This window comes from Rhyacophila brunnea, unplaced genomic scaffold, assembly GCF_057557595.1.
Source record: "Rhyacophila brunnea isolate RB1 unplaced genomic scaffold, BYU_Rbru_1.0 scaffold_3, whole genome shotgun sequence".
Classification (NCBI taxonomy): domain Eukaryota; kingdom Metazoa; phylum Arthropoda; class Insecta; order Trichoptera; family Rhyacophilidae; genus Rhyacophila; species Rhyacophila brunnea.
In genome coordinates this window covers 33,369,332-33,386,397 of record NW_028232965.1, presented here as the reverse complement: position 1 = coordinate 33,386,397, position 17,066 = coordinate 33,369,332, and the positions used below count along the sequence as shown (strand labels likewise).

The 17,066-nt window shown below is 33.9% G+C and overlaps 1 protein-coding gene and 1 long non-coding RNA gene across 2 annotated transcripts in view; both read left to right on the top strand.

Moving 5' to 3' along the window:
* The window catches only part of LOC147068242 (uncharacterized), a 273,028-nt gene extending 256,894 nt beyond the window's left edge, over positions 1 to 16,134 (top strand). The window contains exon 3 of the long non-coding RNA XR_015071308.1: positions 16,000 to 16,134. This is a non-coding gene — a long non-coding RNA (uncharacterized LOC147068242). The remainder of the gene's footprint in view (positions 1 to 15,999) is intronic.
* On the top strand, positions 4,590 to 16,134 carry Zpr1 (zinc finger protein Zpr1). Its single transcript, XM_085952134.1, has 10 exons — positions 4,590 to 4,805; positions 8,469 to 8,721; positions 8,881 to 9,063; positions 9,493 to 9,608; positions 11,218 to 11,383; positions 12,224 to 12,294; positions 12,471 to 12,560; positions 13,251 to 13,429; positions 13,853 to 13,971; positions 14,871 to 16,134. The coding sequence occupies exons 1-10, from the start codon at positions 4,701 to 4,703 to the stop codon at positions 14,951 to 14,953; spliced, it is 1,365 nt and encodes a 454-aa protein (XP_085808260.1). The 5' UTR covers positions 4,590 to 4,700; the 3' UTR covers positions 14,954 to 16,134.
* Positions 16,135 to 17,066: the final 932 nt, after the last annotated feature.

The window sequence follows — 17,066 nt, the reverse complement described above, 5'->3', positions numbered from 1 at the left end:
TTATGCGCGGCAGGCCATAGACAATAATATTGTTATATTGGCTGTTCTGTCTATTATGCCAACCGCAATATAAATATTATGGTATTTGTACTATAATTTTAGGCCGCGTACTATGAACGATTCTAAAAAGGTTATTGCTGCACATTAGTCCAGTCAAATTAGACCGAAAAATACGTTATGGATGCAAAATGTGGGGTAGAAGATTTTTTCTCCCTACTACTTGTATATATGATAATGAGTTAGAGAAAAACGAGTTTGCCAATTCGGATGACTTCGGCAATACTTTTGGCAGAAAAAAAACCGCAAAATTTTGAGATTTTTTTTGGTTTTTCGCTTATATTATTTCAAAAATGGTCGGTCATAGCAAAAATATTGTTATAAGTATACAATTTTAAAGCTTATTAAATTTCGTACAATACGTGGGAGCTGCATTGCAAGACGTACAACATTTGCCTACTCCACCTTCACCAAAGCGGCAGAAACGGCTAAAAAATGGTTTGGTGAATATTTTTATTCTGTAGGTATTAACATTTGTTTTGCTATCATTAATAAAACTATCAACATACTTTATTTGTAAGATCTTAAATTTAGATTAGTATTTATTTTCATTAAGCGGGAGAGGCATAGAAATTCATTGTACTTCATTATCAAATTAAAGCTTTAAACATATATTAATCGATCAATACATATCTAAATACAATGGGAAAAATAAAATATATTTTTTTATTTCAAAGACAAAGCGATGGAGACTAAACTAAAACATAAGTGGTACTGATTCGTGTCGTGGCACTAGCGGTACTGGTGGGGGTATTGGAATGTGGCCCTTTCTACCACTCGCACTATCCATACACCATCTGGAACATTGGGCCCATTGACCATAAAGTCTAGTTTGTAACCCCAAACTGTTTATTTGTCTTAGATCTTAAGTTTAAAATGGTATTTTTTCTCATAAAAGTTTGATTTTTACTAAACGCGTGTTTTCGACTACAATCTACTGGACACTGTTGTAGAGTTTTACAGCGCTCTATACAAAGATGACACTGACATCAACTCAGATCTTCCGGTGAACGGAGAATATGGAGATCCTCTTCCCGAGGTTACTACCACAGAGGTGGAATATGCTATAATGTGCATGAAGAGTGGGAAAGCCCCGGGAGAAGATGGGCTGACTATCGATGTTCTCAAACGGGCCGGGAGGACGGTGAGTGATGTGCTCGCACGTCTGTTCACGTCTTGTCTGCACGAAGAGAACATCCCAGAGTCATGGAAAAATGCCTCCATTATTATTCTCCATAAGAAAGGAGACACTGAAGATCTGAAAAACTATCGACCAATTAGTCTACTGCCAATTCTGTATAAGGTTTTCACGAAAATACTCTCAAACCGTCTCAAAACAGTTCTAGACGAGAACCAACCAAGAGAGCAAGCCGGATTCAGAAGAGGCTACAGTACTATGGATCATATACAGGAGCGCTACCAGGAATTCAAACTGCCATTATATCTTGGTTTTATAGACTATGAAAAGGCGTTTGATTCCATCAAAAAATTCTCAATTATAGACTCCCTTAACAACCAAGGAATTTCCAGACGCTGTATAAACATATTTAACAGTATATACAGTGATGCCACAGCATGCGTGAAACTCCACAAACGGTCGTGTAAATTCCCCATTAACAAAGGTGTCCGGCAAGGTGATACCATTTCACCTAAACTATTCACCGCTACTCTTGAGGACTTATTTAGGAAACTTGATCGGGAGGAAAAAGGTGTTCCAATTAATGGGGAGCACCTCAGTCACCTGCGCTTTGCAGATGATATTGTTATACTCTCACAAGACCCGAAAGACCTCCAAGGTAGAATGCAAGAACTCGCGGATGTAGTCAAACGGTCGGCCTAAAGATAAATGTCTCAAAGACAAAAGTGATGAGGAACTGTTTTTCGGACCCTGCGATTATCTGTATTTCTGGCACCCAACTCGAGCAAGTCAGCAGCTACGTCTATTTCGGACAGCAGGTCGCGACCCGAGAACTACAAAGTTCTAAGTGAACAACTGCAGCAAAAAAGTTATGGGCTGTTGAAGTTTTGAACGCTTGTATTTTGTTAATTGTGAATGTTTTCAATTATTTTTTTGATTGAATATATCAATGATGGTACTGCTATGTTGTAACTATCAATAAAACTACGTTAAAACTAGTTTTTAATGGTTAATTTTATATATCATAAATTCAGTTAGAACTTTGTCCACCTGAAACTCAAACAAATCGCCTTTACTACAAGGTTCTAACTGAAATTTGTATGGAAATCCTAGTGATTCAGGACACATAGTTTCACTTTTCATGTTAAAATAAATAAAATTCTTGAAAGTTATCTAATATAATATTTTTTTCGGAGAAAATGTATGGAAATTATTGGTAAAATGGGAAATTCGGAAAAACTTAAATATTTTTTTGTAATTTTTGTTTAATACCATTTTAAAATGAAAATTATGTTGAAAATATAATTTAATAAAAATACAAAACTATTGTTGATGCAACAAGCCCAATGTTTATTGTTCAATTTCAACTGGCTTGTTGTCTTCACATCAGATACAGTTAATGTAATTGTGTATACAAGATTGTTATTACTAATGGCTGAGGGAATGTTGTGTAAAAATTCTTTTATTAAATTATTCGTCTCAGTTTTAGAATAAACTTCAAGCCAGCAAGAGGCATATCTTTCAGATCCATCATAACATCATAATGATATTGTATAATTAATATACTAAATCTCTATAGTGTGGGAATCCTCAGGAATAGGGATTTTAGAATACAACATAACCATTTTTTCACCTCATCTACTGAGATTTGAAACATCTCAAACATTTATATCACTTCCAGGAAGACTTTTAACCTTAAAACATTAAATCAATGAATGAAATAGCCTTAAAATACTCTCAATATTTGAAAAAAAAATAACGATAATATAATTAAACCTTACTTACGTTTCATAATATTAAAATTCATCTATTAGCGAGTTCACAATTTACTGTTGATATCAAATATCACGAAACATTTTTTTGAGGTTATGTATCTCGAAGTTATAGTAGTTTATTTAAATAGTCGTGGTTTCTAGTTAAGTATACTGCATGAAGTCCTAATAATAAATTTAAAATACAAAATAACAAGATTTTACTCTTTATATTGCAATTAAACCATTTTAACAACTTTAAATGTATTCACAACCACGAAATGTCAAAGCACATAGAACTTTGTAGAACGACGGATCTTTTTAGATTATGATAGAACTCTGTAGTACCACAGATATTTTGTAAAGTGCACATAGAACTTGGTAGTATTGGGGTTTAATGAAAAAATATAAGAAATATCGACCTCATATTGATATAGTATGTAGATAATGTGACTTGGAAGACTGCCTCATTATTACTTTAGTTTGGCCAAAAATCGACACTTAGAACCTTGTAGTTTTCGGGTCGCGAGGTGTCTATAGACGGAAGCATGCATGATGAAATTGCTCGAAGAACAAAGCTGGGATGGAGTGCTTTCGGACGTCTGAATATTATCTTCAAGAGTGACCTACCATTATGTCTTAAGCGTAGGGTGTTCAACCAATGTGTGCTACCCGTGCTCACGTATGGCTGCGAAACGTGGACCCTCAACACGAGAGATGTCCAAAGGCTAAGAGTTACACAGCGAGGCATGGAGAGGTGCATGTTGGGCATCACGCGAAAGGACCGTAAGAGGAACGAATGTGTTAGGAAACAGACAAGAGTACGCGATGTAATAGACGTTGCCAAACAGCTGAAATGGAGATGGGCGGGGCACATTGCTCGCCGAAAGGACGGCCGCTGGACAAATGCTGTCATCCAGTGGTACCCAAGGGGTACGAAACGGCCACAGGGTCGCCCTAAAAGCCGCTGGATTGACGAACTGGTAAAGTTCGGCGGAAATACATGGCAGCGAACGACACAGGACCGAGAGAGTTGGAGAAAGCTTGGGGAGGCCTTCATCCAGCAGTGGATTGACCCCGGCTGATGATGATATATTGTTTTTAACAGAAAATGTCTCATAAACGGTCAGAGATAGAAAAAAATGAATTAAATTTATATTATTTTCGAAAATTTAATAAGCTTTAAAATTGTGTATGACAATATTTTTGCTATGACCGACCATTTTTCAGATATAAGCGAAAAACCAAAAAAAAATTCTTCTACCCCACCTTTTGCAACCAAAAAGTACAGATTGACTGGACTACATTATAAAGGTAAACTATAAAACTTCAAATAATATTAAACTAGCAATTCTTCCAGTAACGGAAAAAAAAGAGTCGGGAGGAAAGGCAGTGAATTTCAAAGAGAGGAAGAAGTAAAAATAACTCTTGACTTTGATTTGAAACAAAACAGGATTTAAAAAAAACATGAAAATGTAGGTATGCTGGAAAACCGAAGAAAACGCGTAATATATTTTTTGCATAAACAATATGTACTATAATTTGTAGACCGCGTACTATAATTTGGTGACAAAAAGATGACAGCACTGATTATGACAGATGAAATGACGACAAAGATTTTTCATGCTAGAAGTTTCGATGGCAGATTGATTCTACCATAGACTAATATACTTGGTTCTACGCATATTCTACGTAGACATAACCTAAACATTAGTTTGTTTTTGTAACGTATATCTATAAAGAATATTGTAAAAATGACGACCACTTGTCAGAAACCAATATTTAGAGATCTAGATCCTGACGATGAAGATCCGCAGGTTACGGAAATGGATTCGCTCTGTATGAACTGCTATGAAACAGTAAGTAGAGACCATATGAATTTAAAGTTTTATTAATTATCAAGCTTTCAAAATATCCCAACTGCATTGAACAAGTATTATTCTTAGTTTACCGCCTTCACACACTAATGAATTACCTACCTATGCTAATGCGATGTAAATCACCCTTTCCGCCCCAACACAGCATATTATGGGACTCTACCATTGATTTACCATATAGGCCAGGCCTTTTTAGTTAATTGGTACCTACCTAATTTTATAGTATTCCATATCGTCATTGTGGTTAAGGTATTTAAGACCAAATACCTAACACAACCTACTGAAAAAGAACCCAAAACCTAACATAACCTACTTGTTTTTGGATTACAGTAGGTTGTGTTAGGTTTTGGTTTGGTTTTTGATCATAAAAACGACATGGAGTACTATAAAATTACAACTAAATTTACATAGAATTGATGCACACACGTTTTCTGATGGTTCGTAAAGCATTCGGAGTCATTCATTGGTCGGCGTATTTGTATGAAATAGTATGCAGCCAATGGGGTATCGACTGATTTGTATGGAATGATTTTCAGCCAATGAGATTTTATATCGGGTTTGCCCAAACTGAAGGTGGGGAGTGTACATATTTCATTTGTGAGGATATATTGGGGTATCTGAGCAGATATTTTATGTTAATTATTAGCACTTTTTTCATTGGATCCGTGCGTCATAATATGTGGATTTGACAGCCACAGGATTCGAACATATAGAACAAGAGACCAGCATTCTAGCCTCTGGCCCATGGTGAGCGTTAATTGATAATATTAACATTAATTTGTAAAGATACAGTACTCAATATCGTTTTTGTGGTTAAGGTGTTTTGAGATCAAAAACCAAGCCAAACCTAACACAACCTACTTGATTATTTTTTGGATTACAGTAGGTTTTGTTAGAATTTGGTTTGGTGTTTGGTCTTCAAAGACCTCAATCACAAAAATGATATGGAGTGCTGTATCTTTTTCCGTTAATTTATTATTATTGTGGCTATTTCTCCAAATATCACTAGTCATGCTTCTGTTAGCTCTTTGAACATCATTGGCTCTACAACCTTAACCACTTCTACGATATCTCTTCGTGTCTGCCTATCTTACGCCGTAATTATCCAGTTTTGAATGCCCAATATAATGGCATCTCGATTCACAAAATCAAGCCATCTCAATTTAGGTTTTTCAAATTTTCTTTGTCCCCCTGGATTCGTCTAATACTTTTGGCGGTTGCGTTTCCTCCATTCTTGTGAAGTGGCCACTTATCATGAGTATCATAGTTTAGTAAAATGTGCTATTCTTAGCTACACAAACAGTTAATAAATTTCATGAGTTGTACCTCGTTCACCTCAATAGTAGGCATTTTCTTTTATAGCTCCAAAAATTGCTCACAGAATTTTTCTCGAATTACTTCTTTACTTATCGTCTGGTGAGGGTCTTGTATAGCCTACTTTTATTTGAGGTGTCTTTTGGAGTCCATGGTAGCGTTTATTGGCTAAGAGCGGAATGCAGAAACATTTGTCATAACTAAAATTTCCTTAGCAGAAAACACTATGCAGAAACACTGTCCTTAGTTAAGATCATTTTTATTGAAAATAATACCATATTTAAAAATTCTCGTTAGGTAAATTAGGTAAATTATTTTATAATTGTTAAACGATGACAAAAATATGACAACTGCATTTTATAAATGCAATAACTATAAATACATATTAACCTTTTCCACTCGAAATTTTTTTTATAGGTACATACCACCCACTCGAGACTTTTTCCCGCACAAAGCATAATTTCAATATAAAACATTTAATTGGTGAAAAAAATGTAAAAAAATTTTTTTTTTTTTATTCTGTAAAATAAATTTATAATGAATATACTGTACTTATTTTTAGTTTATTTATAATTCTTGATTGTGTGGTATTTCACAAAGCAATCTCCAATATGTAATCCTGGCTTATCACAGAATCGTAATGAAATAGCGGTATGTAGAGAACTGGCTATAAAGTGTAAATCGTCCATTATGACTGTAAATATGATACAAATGAATTGCCTTCAAATACACTTGTAATATAAGCGGCTGTCTCGTAAATTTCCTAAATTAGTTTCGGGCTCATAACAACTCATTCCCAGTGCGGTACACATTATCAAAAGATTTCTCAAAAAATAATAAATCGATACGTAATAATTTTCATTTGACTCATTAGAGTATTTCACATTATATAGGTTCCGAATCGGCATAATATACTAGTAAGTATTGTCATCAAAAACAGTATTCAAATATAAAACTGTAAACTATACGAGACGCCCCTGCGCAAGCGAGAACCAATAAAAAATATAAACACACTTCAAAATCATGCGTGACAAACACTTCACTCTAGTCTGGGAACGTTCAATAAATAAAATTTATGTGACAAAAAACATTGCTTGCAAGCGACGACCTACGAATAAAAAAAGAGAAGATTCCGATAAAAATACTATGTTGAAATTAGGCACGCAGTATTCTTTTGCCGATTTCTTTCTCAGATAAATGTAATAACCTATTATTATTCATTCTAACTTGATTGAAATCGCATTATAAAAATTTCTGAAAATATTACAAAAAATGACTTTATAGGCGATGCCGCCGCTACGGCGGCACTCGAGTAATACGGGAAACTTCTAATGCCGCCGATATGGCGGCACTCGAGTGTTAAGGGTTAATATTTAATTATAATACTCTTATGTTTCCGTTATAAGTCATTATACGTGATTCCACAGGCACCACAAGATTTTTTTTTAACATGGTAACACTAGCATCAAGTGTCATTCTTCATCTGGTATTTTGTATTTCTGCGGGCTGGCGTATAAAAATAAAATAATACTCTGCAAGTACATGCCAAACGAATTAACACTATCAATATCCATATTGAGATACATTGTTAAATGAATTTGAGTGTATGGACTGTGTTATAGACATGCGAATTTATTTTGACAGCAGCTGTCAGTGGTAAATGGTAATACAGAAGGGGCGTGTTCATAACAAAAGTAGTCTATGGTTAAGGATTCCTTAACTCTATACTCAGGATTGTCTATAGTTAAGTCATCCTTTTCGGCGACTTATCCTTAGTGTACGTCCTGAGTGGCAGCGTTCGGCGCAGCGTTGAGCGTTTTGCGCAACTCAAACGTATAACTGTGTGTGAAAATGTTCGTAGACAATGTCTTTTTTTGGTTATACATTTATACGGTTATACATTTGAGTTGCGCATAACGCTCAACGCTGCGCCAAACGCTGGCACTGAGGCCTCACACTTAGGAACGAAATTTTAGATTGTGCATTCCGCTCTAACATTACACATCTTTTAATATCAAACATAACAGGTGACCTGAGATATACAAACCTTTCTACCATTTCAAATGTGTAGGTGTCTATACTCTGACAATAATAAGTTAAAATAAACTATGCCATATCAAAGTTCTCATTACTTTGTGTATTATTTATATATAAAATAAGGAAAAGAATAAACTTGAAAAATTAGACTGAATGAAAAATTTGGTTACAGATGAATTTTAACCTTTTTCTCACCTTTTGTTTCCAGTTTTGCTTCAATAAAAGTAGACTTAATCATTTTATGTAGATAATACTTATAATATTTCTGAATTCTAATTCGTGCGGTTTTTCTAGGGCTCGACAAGATTGATGCTGACACGCATTCCGTTTTACAAAGAAGTTGTGGTCATGTCATTCAGTTGTCAACACTGTGGCTATGCTAATAATGAGTTGAAAGATGGCGGAGCAATTTCTCCGAATGGCGTGAAACTAACGCTGACTTGTAACAATGCTAAAGACCTTAATAGGCGTGTTGTAAGAAGTGATTCTGCTTCCGTTTCCATACCACAGGTGGAATTAGAATTGCCTGCACTCAGTCAGAAAGGAGGTGAGTGAATTTTTTTTCCCCCAGAGGAATAGTGAGATATCACTTTATCCGGCTGCATATGGCCAGTTTATGCATTAATGCTTTCTCACCAGCACTTATGCTTAGAAGTGGTTCGGGCCTCGTATTTTCCTCATTTTATTTTACATACTTTATTTTTAGAGGTTACTACTGTGGAAGGAATTCTTGACCGCGTAGTAACTGGTCTCCAGCAGGACCAGGTCTTGCGAAGAATACAGCACCCAGAAGATGCAGAAAAAATCGACCTGTTCATCTTGAAGGTGGTTGCACTCAAGGACTTAGAAACCAACGGTCCATTTACGATGATCGTTGAAGATATTAGTGGTGAATATAATGAATTGCTTAAAAATCAATATTTTAATAGATTAAATACACATAATTCTAGATCCTAGCATTGATCACAAAAATTTTGTATTAAGTACATTGTACTTTACAAAATACGGGCTGAAAATTTTAAAATGTAAGAGATTAATTAGTAAACAGTTATAATAACACCACATTGAAAATGTGGTATATTAGTTTGGGTGAGTAAAAAAAAGCTGTCAGCGATATTAATCATAGACAATAATATATACAAATTAGCCCTGGCCTGGTTACTTCTTTCATATGGATATGGAAAGAAAATGATATTCACCATTGTTGTACCACTATTTTTCTAACATGATTATGTCATTATGATTGTTTTGTATGATAAGTGCTTTTGCATCCTACCCTCATCCCGGTTTTTATAAAAATGTTTACTTAATATTTTAGGTAATAGCCACATAGAAAATCCTATTGCACCACGAAAAGACCCTGACTGCAGTGAGGTGTTTTTTGAGAGGACGAAAGAACAAGATCATCAGCTCGGTATATTTACACACTCCGAGGTAACTTAAAAACGCTATGTATACATTCTATTATCAGTTGATGTGTAACACTGACTTTTTATTATTTTTGCATATTCTGATTACACTAATTTTCTTCTGTAAATATTCCCATAAAACCCGATTATTACTACAGTACACTCAGTAATCCGCCGCTCGATTATCCGACAACTACTATAATCCGCCGTTATTTTTACTAGTTGAAAGCACAAAATCAAGCTCTATAATTCGCCGGTATTCGATTGTCAAATTCAGTAGTCCGCCACATACAAGTATAGAACGCAGATGAGACGGGTTTATTTTGCAAACTTCTCCTTCGTAAAACGTAAGTTCATCGCGAAGAAAGTAATGTACCAGGGAGGAAAGTGTCACAATTATGCCGTTCCCCATGCAACCAGGACACACAAACTGAAGCTTTTGGTCATAGGGAAAGCCAGGAATCCTAAACCATTCAAGAATATCTGCCTCACTGAACAATTGGTTGTGTCAAGTGATTTACTGTTTAATGTTTAGTTAATAAACTTAGTTTATAAATATGTATAATTTAGTAAATACTTGATTTTGATTATAAATAAAACTGTAATTTGCTAGAACAAATTTCACAAAAAAAAAAAAACTATTTTTACGAAATACCTGTTTTAATTTTTACCATATTTTGTATGTATGCATTATAATCCACCGCTTTCACTAATTGGACACTTCGCGAGTGGAGAACTACAAGGTTCTAAGTGTTTGTCCTTGACGAAACAAAAGTAACAATGTGGCAGCTTAGAATACTACTTCATTGTTGAGTTTGTTTTTTCAAGGACAAACACTTAGAACCTTGTAGTATTAGGCTCGTGACTTGTCTGGTTTTTGGGGTGGCGGATTACTGAGAGAGTACTGTATTTACCTTTTACATATTTTTCGAATCTACTCTATTCATCATCATCAGCCGGGGTCGATAAGCTGCTGGATGAAGGCCTCCCCTAGCTTCCTCCACTCTTCTTAGTCTCTAGTTCTTTGCTGTCACATACATCCTCCGAACTTTATGAGTTCTCTCTATTACGTATATAAAAGGATAAGCTAAAATCTGCAACAGTCCTATCAGGTTTTTGCATTCAGTTTTTGCCTACTTCCAGTATATCCAGAAACTAGAAATTCAATATACAGCTGTTGATGTAGTGACAGTACATTCTATTCAAATTTGAAGGCGGTCCAATTTCTTAAAAAAAAATAAGTTTTTTGTTATTTGTGAAACCTTCACTAATTGAATCATCATAGACAGTTTCCAAATATAAATGATAAAAAATATGGGTGTCGTTGATCTATTTTTCCCCGATGGTATATTGTCATAATTAATACTATCCACCTTACTTCAATTAAAATTCTGACTGATTTCAGTTTTGTATTATTCCATTCAGTCATTTTTTGCAACCCAGGTTTCGCCTATCGGCATCTTCAGGCACTTAGACCCTCACCAATGGTAAATGCACACTGACAATAAATACAGTTTATTCGCATTTATACGTATAAACGTTGATAGATAAATAAATTAGAATTACCATAATAAAAATGGTTGTACGACTTAAATTTAATTCTTTTCACTTATGCATTACTTCTTTTGTTTTAGGTGGAGGACAAACCTGAAGAAAAGGTTCCTCCCAACTCCTCATTATTGGTTCCAATTTTAGAAGATGAACATTCCTTGCGTGATATCCAATCGGGAGAAGTGATGTCATTCAGAACGAACTGCCCCGATTGCAATTGTCCCTGTGATACCAATATGAAGGTTACAGGTTTGTTCTTTTCCTATCTGTGTGTGTGTTTTGTAGTCAATGTAAAAGTAGCATATCGATGGTGTAGATCACAAACCTCCTTAGTCAAAAAATACGATTTTACAGGGGAAGGTTAAAACTGATTTATTTGCAGCATAATACGATGAATATGACATAGGAGTTTTAATTAAAAGATCAATAAACTGGGCTACATTTCTTATTGACATAGGAGGTAAAGTTCAACAGATCCGTTAAGTTTTTGTTTATTTTTTGATACCATAAAGTCAAAATCATAAAATTTGACATAGAAGGTTTGTGATCTGCACCATCGATATGTAGTCTGGTTGGGCTAAAAGGGCATGTGACAATTTACAACTTTACAGGAGAGCAAAATGAAATAATCATTTTATTGATTTCACATACCTAATATATTTTTTATTAAAAAGATTTGTATTTGTCACAGAATAAGTCTTGCTGATGTGAATTTTTCAACGGTAGAAATTGTATTTCAAACAATTTAGCCCTGCAAGTCAATGGTTGCCAAACTTCTCCGTTTCATGTTGTCTGTCATATTATGTGTATACATAAATATTTTTTTTCGGTGCCCTAAATAGTATTTCCGAAAAATTATAATACACAGTCTGGACTAGGTACTTCTGATCAGCCAATTGAAAATAATATAGTGAACAGACCAAAATTATAACATTTTAATTTTATGCCAAAATGTCCCTTATGCTATTTTGAATTGGTAATCTTGATATGAATAAGAATACACCCACTGGTGATATTGTAATTATGATGGTTAGGTATTTTAGTCTAAATATTGTTGGTTTAGCGTTAAATATTTATATTTGATTTCAGCAATCCCACATTTCAAAGAAGTGGTTATCATGGCTACTAACTGTGACCAATGTGGGCATAGAACAAATGAGGTTTGTTACATAATATTTTTTATTTAATTTACATGCAATTAAGTTAGATTGGTCAGAATACAATATAAAAGTCTATATAAATATTTTTATTCATAATATGTAATTACGTAATAGCGTAAATCCAGATTTGATTGTATTCTAAAATATATAATTTCATATTACACTAATATTTGCAGGTAAAATCTGGAGGTGGCATAGAAGATCTTGGTGTAAAAATAGAGTTGAAAATACGTGGTAGACAAGACTTTTCAAGAGATATTCTTAAGGTACCTACTGTTGCATAATTATACATACATATAATTTTAGCGATTGCTAATAACCATTAATTGACGAGCAGAGAATTAAAGGAGTACAAGTAAATAAAAAATTGAGATGGAAGCAGTTTTCACATTGCCATATAAATATTCAACCGCATACTGCATTGTATGAAAAATTATAAGTATTTTTATATATAAGTATATAATATTTCATGAATTCCTGTATATGAAATGAATGAATATTCTGACCTTACATGTACACCTCCAATCACTAGTAAGCTGTCCGCCGACATAACCATAAGACGTTGCATTTTAACCCACTGCCCCGTGCAGGTGTCCCTGCTGGATGGCTCTTACACTTCGTACAGGGGAATTGTCCAGAGACATGTGGGGGGGGGGGGTTTCAAACGCGACTACCAGACATACTAATGGGGCGGATATGTGTTATTTCAGAAGCAGAAGTCATTTACAGAATGTTGAAAACAGTAAAAAAAAATATAATTGCACAATTATATAACTTGGAAGTTGATTTACTTAATTTGATGAAATATGCACTTAAGACTATTTTTATCCTCAGATTGTAAATTCTTCTCACTACCCGATGATATTTAGTTAAATTAGGCTTAGTGTTTGCTTGTTGATCCTAATTACAAAAGTAAAGTTAAACTTATCAATATCTGTCATATTTTCAATTTCCAGTCTGACACATGTAACCTTCTAGTTCCTGAATTGGAGCTTGAATCAGGACCACGGTCTCTTTGTGGCCGTTTCACTACAGCTGAAGGATTGCTTCGTGCATGTCGGGACCAGCTGGCCGGGAAAGACAATCTTTTGGCTGGAGATTCTGCTGATAAGAACTCCGCCAGTAGAATGGAAAAGTAAGAAACCTGAATAAGTACTTTGAATAAAAAAATAACACGCTATCCAACATTCTCTATCATAGATGAATATAAATAGATAATGTCAGATAGCTTGATTATTACAGTAGAATCTCCGTCGTTATCTGGACCTCGATTATCTGGATTTTTAATTATCCAAATTTTTTTTTGATCAACAGTATCATACGATTATAAGAAAAAATAATAATTTAAAATATAGCATTAGTAAAAAAATGAATTTTCAAAAATTTCTCTATTAAAGAGGTTTATGATCGACATAAACAGTATTTTTTTTTTGATTTTACTATTTACCTGCATCCCCAATTATTCCGGATAATCTAGTTTCTACTGTAAATATATTTACATTTTTATCTTATGAATACAAGGTGTAGATATAGATTTAATATTTCATGTCTTTTACAGTTTCATAAGGAGACTGGATGATGTGATAGAAGGGCGCATTCCGGTAACATTAATTTTGGACGATCCCGCTGGCAATTCTTACGTACAAACTTTGTCTGATGATGGATCACTTGATGATGGTAGATATTAATTGTATTTTTATTGGATTCCTAAAAAGAATGAAATTAAAAATAACATAATAATTAGATACTACCAATTATTGTGTTTGGTCCTAGACTCTAGAGCAGCGATACTCAACCTGCGGCCCTTTAAGCTTTTGTGTGCGGCCCGAAACACATTTATTATCAGGAATTTCATATATTTTGAGATTCGTTTCGACTTTGACGCACAGATAGTGACACCCGAAGAGCATTGTCATTATGGTACACATCAGATCTGGTATAAGAGTGTTGCTATTGCCCACGATTAATTTAAAAAACACGCATAATTTTTAAAATCTCAAAAATGTTTTGTAAAAGGGGGGGGGGGGGGGGGGGGTTTCATGATTTTTCTCGTCACACCAGTAGTGATGCGGCCCGCGTTACTTTACAAATATATGTATTTGGCCCGAAAGAAAAAACAGGTTGAGTATCATTGCTCTAGAGAGAGGGAGCTTTACGAATTTTTGAATATGGTTGAATTGGCAATTAGCAAAAAATTATATTCTCAGCTTCAGGATATAAAAACAAAATATGGATATGAAATATTAAAGAAAGTGGTATCTTGCTTTGACATTTTGCTCTGGTTACTTGTACTATTTGCGATTGTATAATATTATAATCCTACGAGTTTTTATCTCAGGTCATGGCAAATAAGCCTCGGAGCAACAGAGTGAAGCTCGCTAAACAAAGAATCTTAAATGCAAAATCTAAAACTTAGCCTTATTAACCTTTTTTTCAACTACACTTTCATAATTATGCTCCATATTTATGGAAATTTTTCCTTGATATCTTTGGGCAATATGTATAAATAGTCAATGTACAATTTTCTTTTGAAGTAACATTAACAGATATTTCACTATTTTTTTGTTTGTTTGCAGGATTAACGATCAATAGGTATGTTCGAACCTATGAACAAAATGAAGAATTGGGCTTGAATGATATGAAAACAGAAAATTATTAAATATATTTTAGATCTAAGATATATATGTATAAATAATGTCACTGTGAAAGTACAATAATTTTCCATTATGATGATAACAGTGCCACATTTTTTTTTTGTTTATTCTATTTTTTTATATCATTGCTCTATGGACTAAGACTATTTAAAAAAATTATATTTTCATCTCATACTTATTTCTGTTATAAATTCCTTATTCCATTTTAAAACACAATATTGTGCATTAAATTTGATACAAAACATTGTTGCAGTATATATTACAGACTAGTATTTATATCTCTTTTAATATGGTTCCAGAAGTTACCTACAAGATATGTATGTACTGCATTTTCATAAAATATTTGCCTTAAGGCCTAATTACACCAGCAGACTCGCAGACCTAACCTGATCCCACGATCCACGCCGACCGTCGTGAGAAATCGTTCACTTTAAATAGCAATTACATGGAACGATTCAGCTACCTACCCGATTGTGTTGACACATGATTTGATTGGTTTCATAATATACACTCAGTTGCTTGTGTTAACAACATTTATAAGTAAACCAAAAAATAAATATTGGTCAGCTTAGTCTTCAGTCTTCCCTCATGTGTTATTACTTTAAATGCCAATGTAAACTATTAGAGATTACATTTAGACAAGTACCGAGTTAAATTTCTGATTGTATTTCGTAGCATTTCAATTTTATTTTGTAGGTACTATTATTGTCTTTTAAAATAATGAATAAACATATCATACATATTTTAGTAAATGTGAAATTGGGGTTATGTCAAAATTACGACAGAGCATAGCACATGCACCCCGGGCAATTCAGATATTTTCCTAAGTATCTGGTGATCTTTGCCCCAACTTTTACGGATCGTGATTGATTTGTGCACGAAAAATAGGAATTATTCTATTTTGGCCTCGTCTCGAGGGAACAACCCAAAGCGATGTTTCACGATCGTGGCTAACGGTCGGGCCAGATGATCATCGTGAGAATCTGCCAATGTAATTTGAGCTTTGAAGGACAAAATATCAAGCAGGCATTTACATTCAGAAATATGATAGATACATTGTCAATTCAGAAAACATACCTATCCACAATTTTTTTTAAAGTTTTTTATTTTTATTAAAGAAGAGTACCTACATATTTGTAAATAATAATATGATTCATCAAATATATGCAACTGCCTACCCACTCTATACTTTGTGTTTTATTTTAATAATTAAACATAATGAGTAAAGGCCGGATCTTTCAAGTTTTTAACCGTCAACCCATAAAAAAACACATTAAAATGGTGGACGAATCCAATATCCTTAGGAGACTTTTGCCCAAATGATTCTTAGTATGGATTTCTACAATTTGTCAGTTGTTTTTTCTGGCAGCTCAGGCGCGATGGTAATTATTGTTATTAAAATAATCGTCTTGCCAATATTATAACGCGTCTTGCGGCCACGACAAACGAATTCAAATTCGCAAAATGCAATTAAAAAGGTCGCATTACAAAATTGATGGTTTGTTTTATTGCAGGTAAGTAATGGTAAACCATTTTTATAAAATGCGTGTAGAATATGTTTTTTCATAATTAAATATCGAATAGCTTTTGCGTACCTACCACTAATATAAATACAAATATTGGAAGATTTTGTCCGCTGACCCGTTTTATGTTCTAAATGTATCATATTGATACCTATTAGTATTACCAAGCAACAATACCGTACCTACATATCGATAAAAAAGTCACATACCTACTTGTTTATTTCTTTAGATATTTAAGTATTTTGAGGATGCTCTGCCCAAACTGGTCTATTTGATTATAAACTATTGACATTGAAGAATTTCATCAAATCGATCGTAAGAAATTTCATCTTCAAAATACCAGTGGCGTACATCTGTAGATGCGAGACATCCCTGAAAATATTCGTTTGAACCTACTATTATAATATTATGTATTGCGTAAGCCGTAATTGCATTCTTTTAAAGGTTTTGCAATATAATATTGCTTCAGATTTTCACTTAGTCATTGTATTACGTTAATATTTATTGTTGTTTAATTTAATAAAACGCATTTTTTTGTAGTACTTATTCCACTTTTAATCAATAAATTAGGACCGGTTTCGTTCGCATCAGAGGG

What these genes read in the sequence shown, in the direction of transcription:
- Zpr1 (XM_085952134.1), top strand. Translation starts at nt 4,701, where the DNA reads ATGACGACCACTTGTCAGAAACCAATATTTAGAGATCTAGATCCTGAC. An exon ending in TCCGCCAGTAGAATGGAAAA is followed by an intron (nt 13,430 to 13,852) that starts GTAAGAAACCTG and finishes TGTCTTTTACAG; the next exon opens with TTTCATAAGGAGACTGGATG. An exon ending in TGATGGATCACTTGATGATG is followed by an intron (nt 13,972 to 14,870) that starts GTAGATATTAAT and finishes GTTTGTTTGCAG; the next exon opens with GATTAACGATCAATAGGTAT.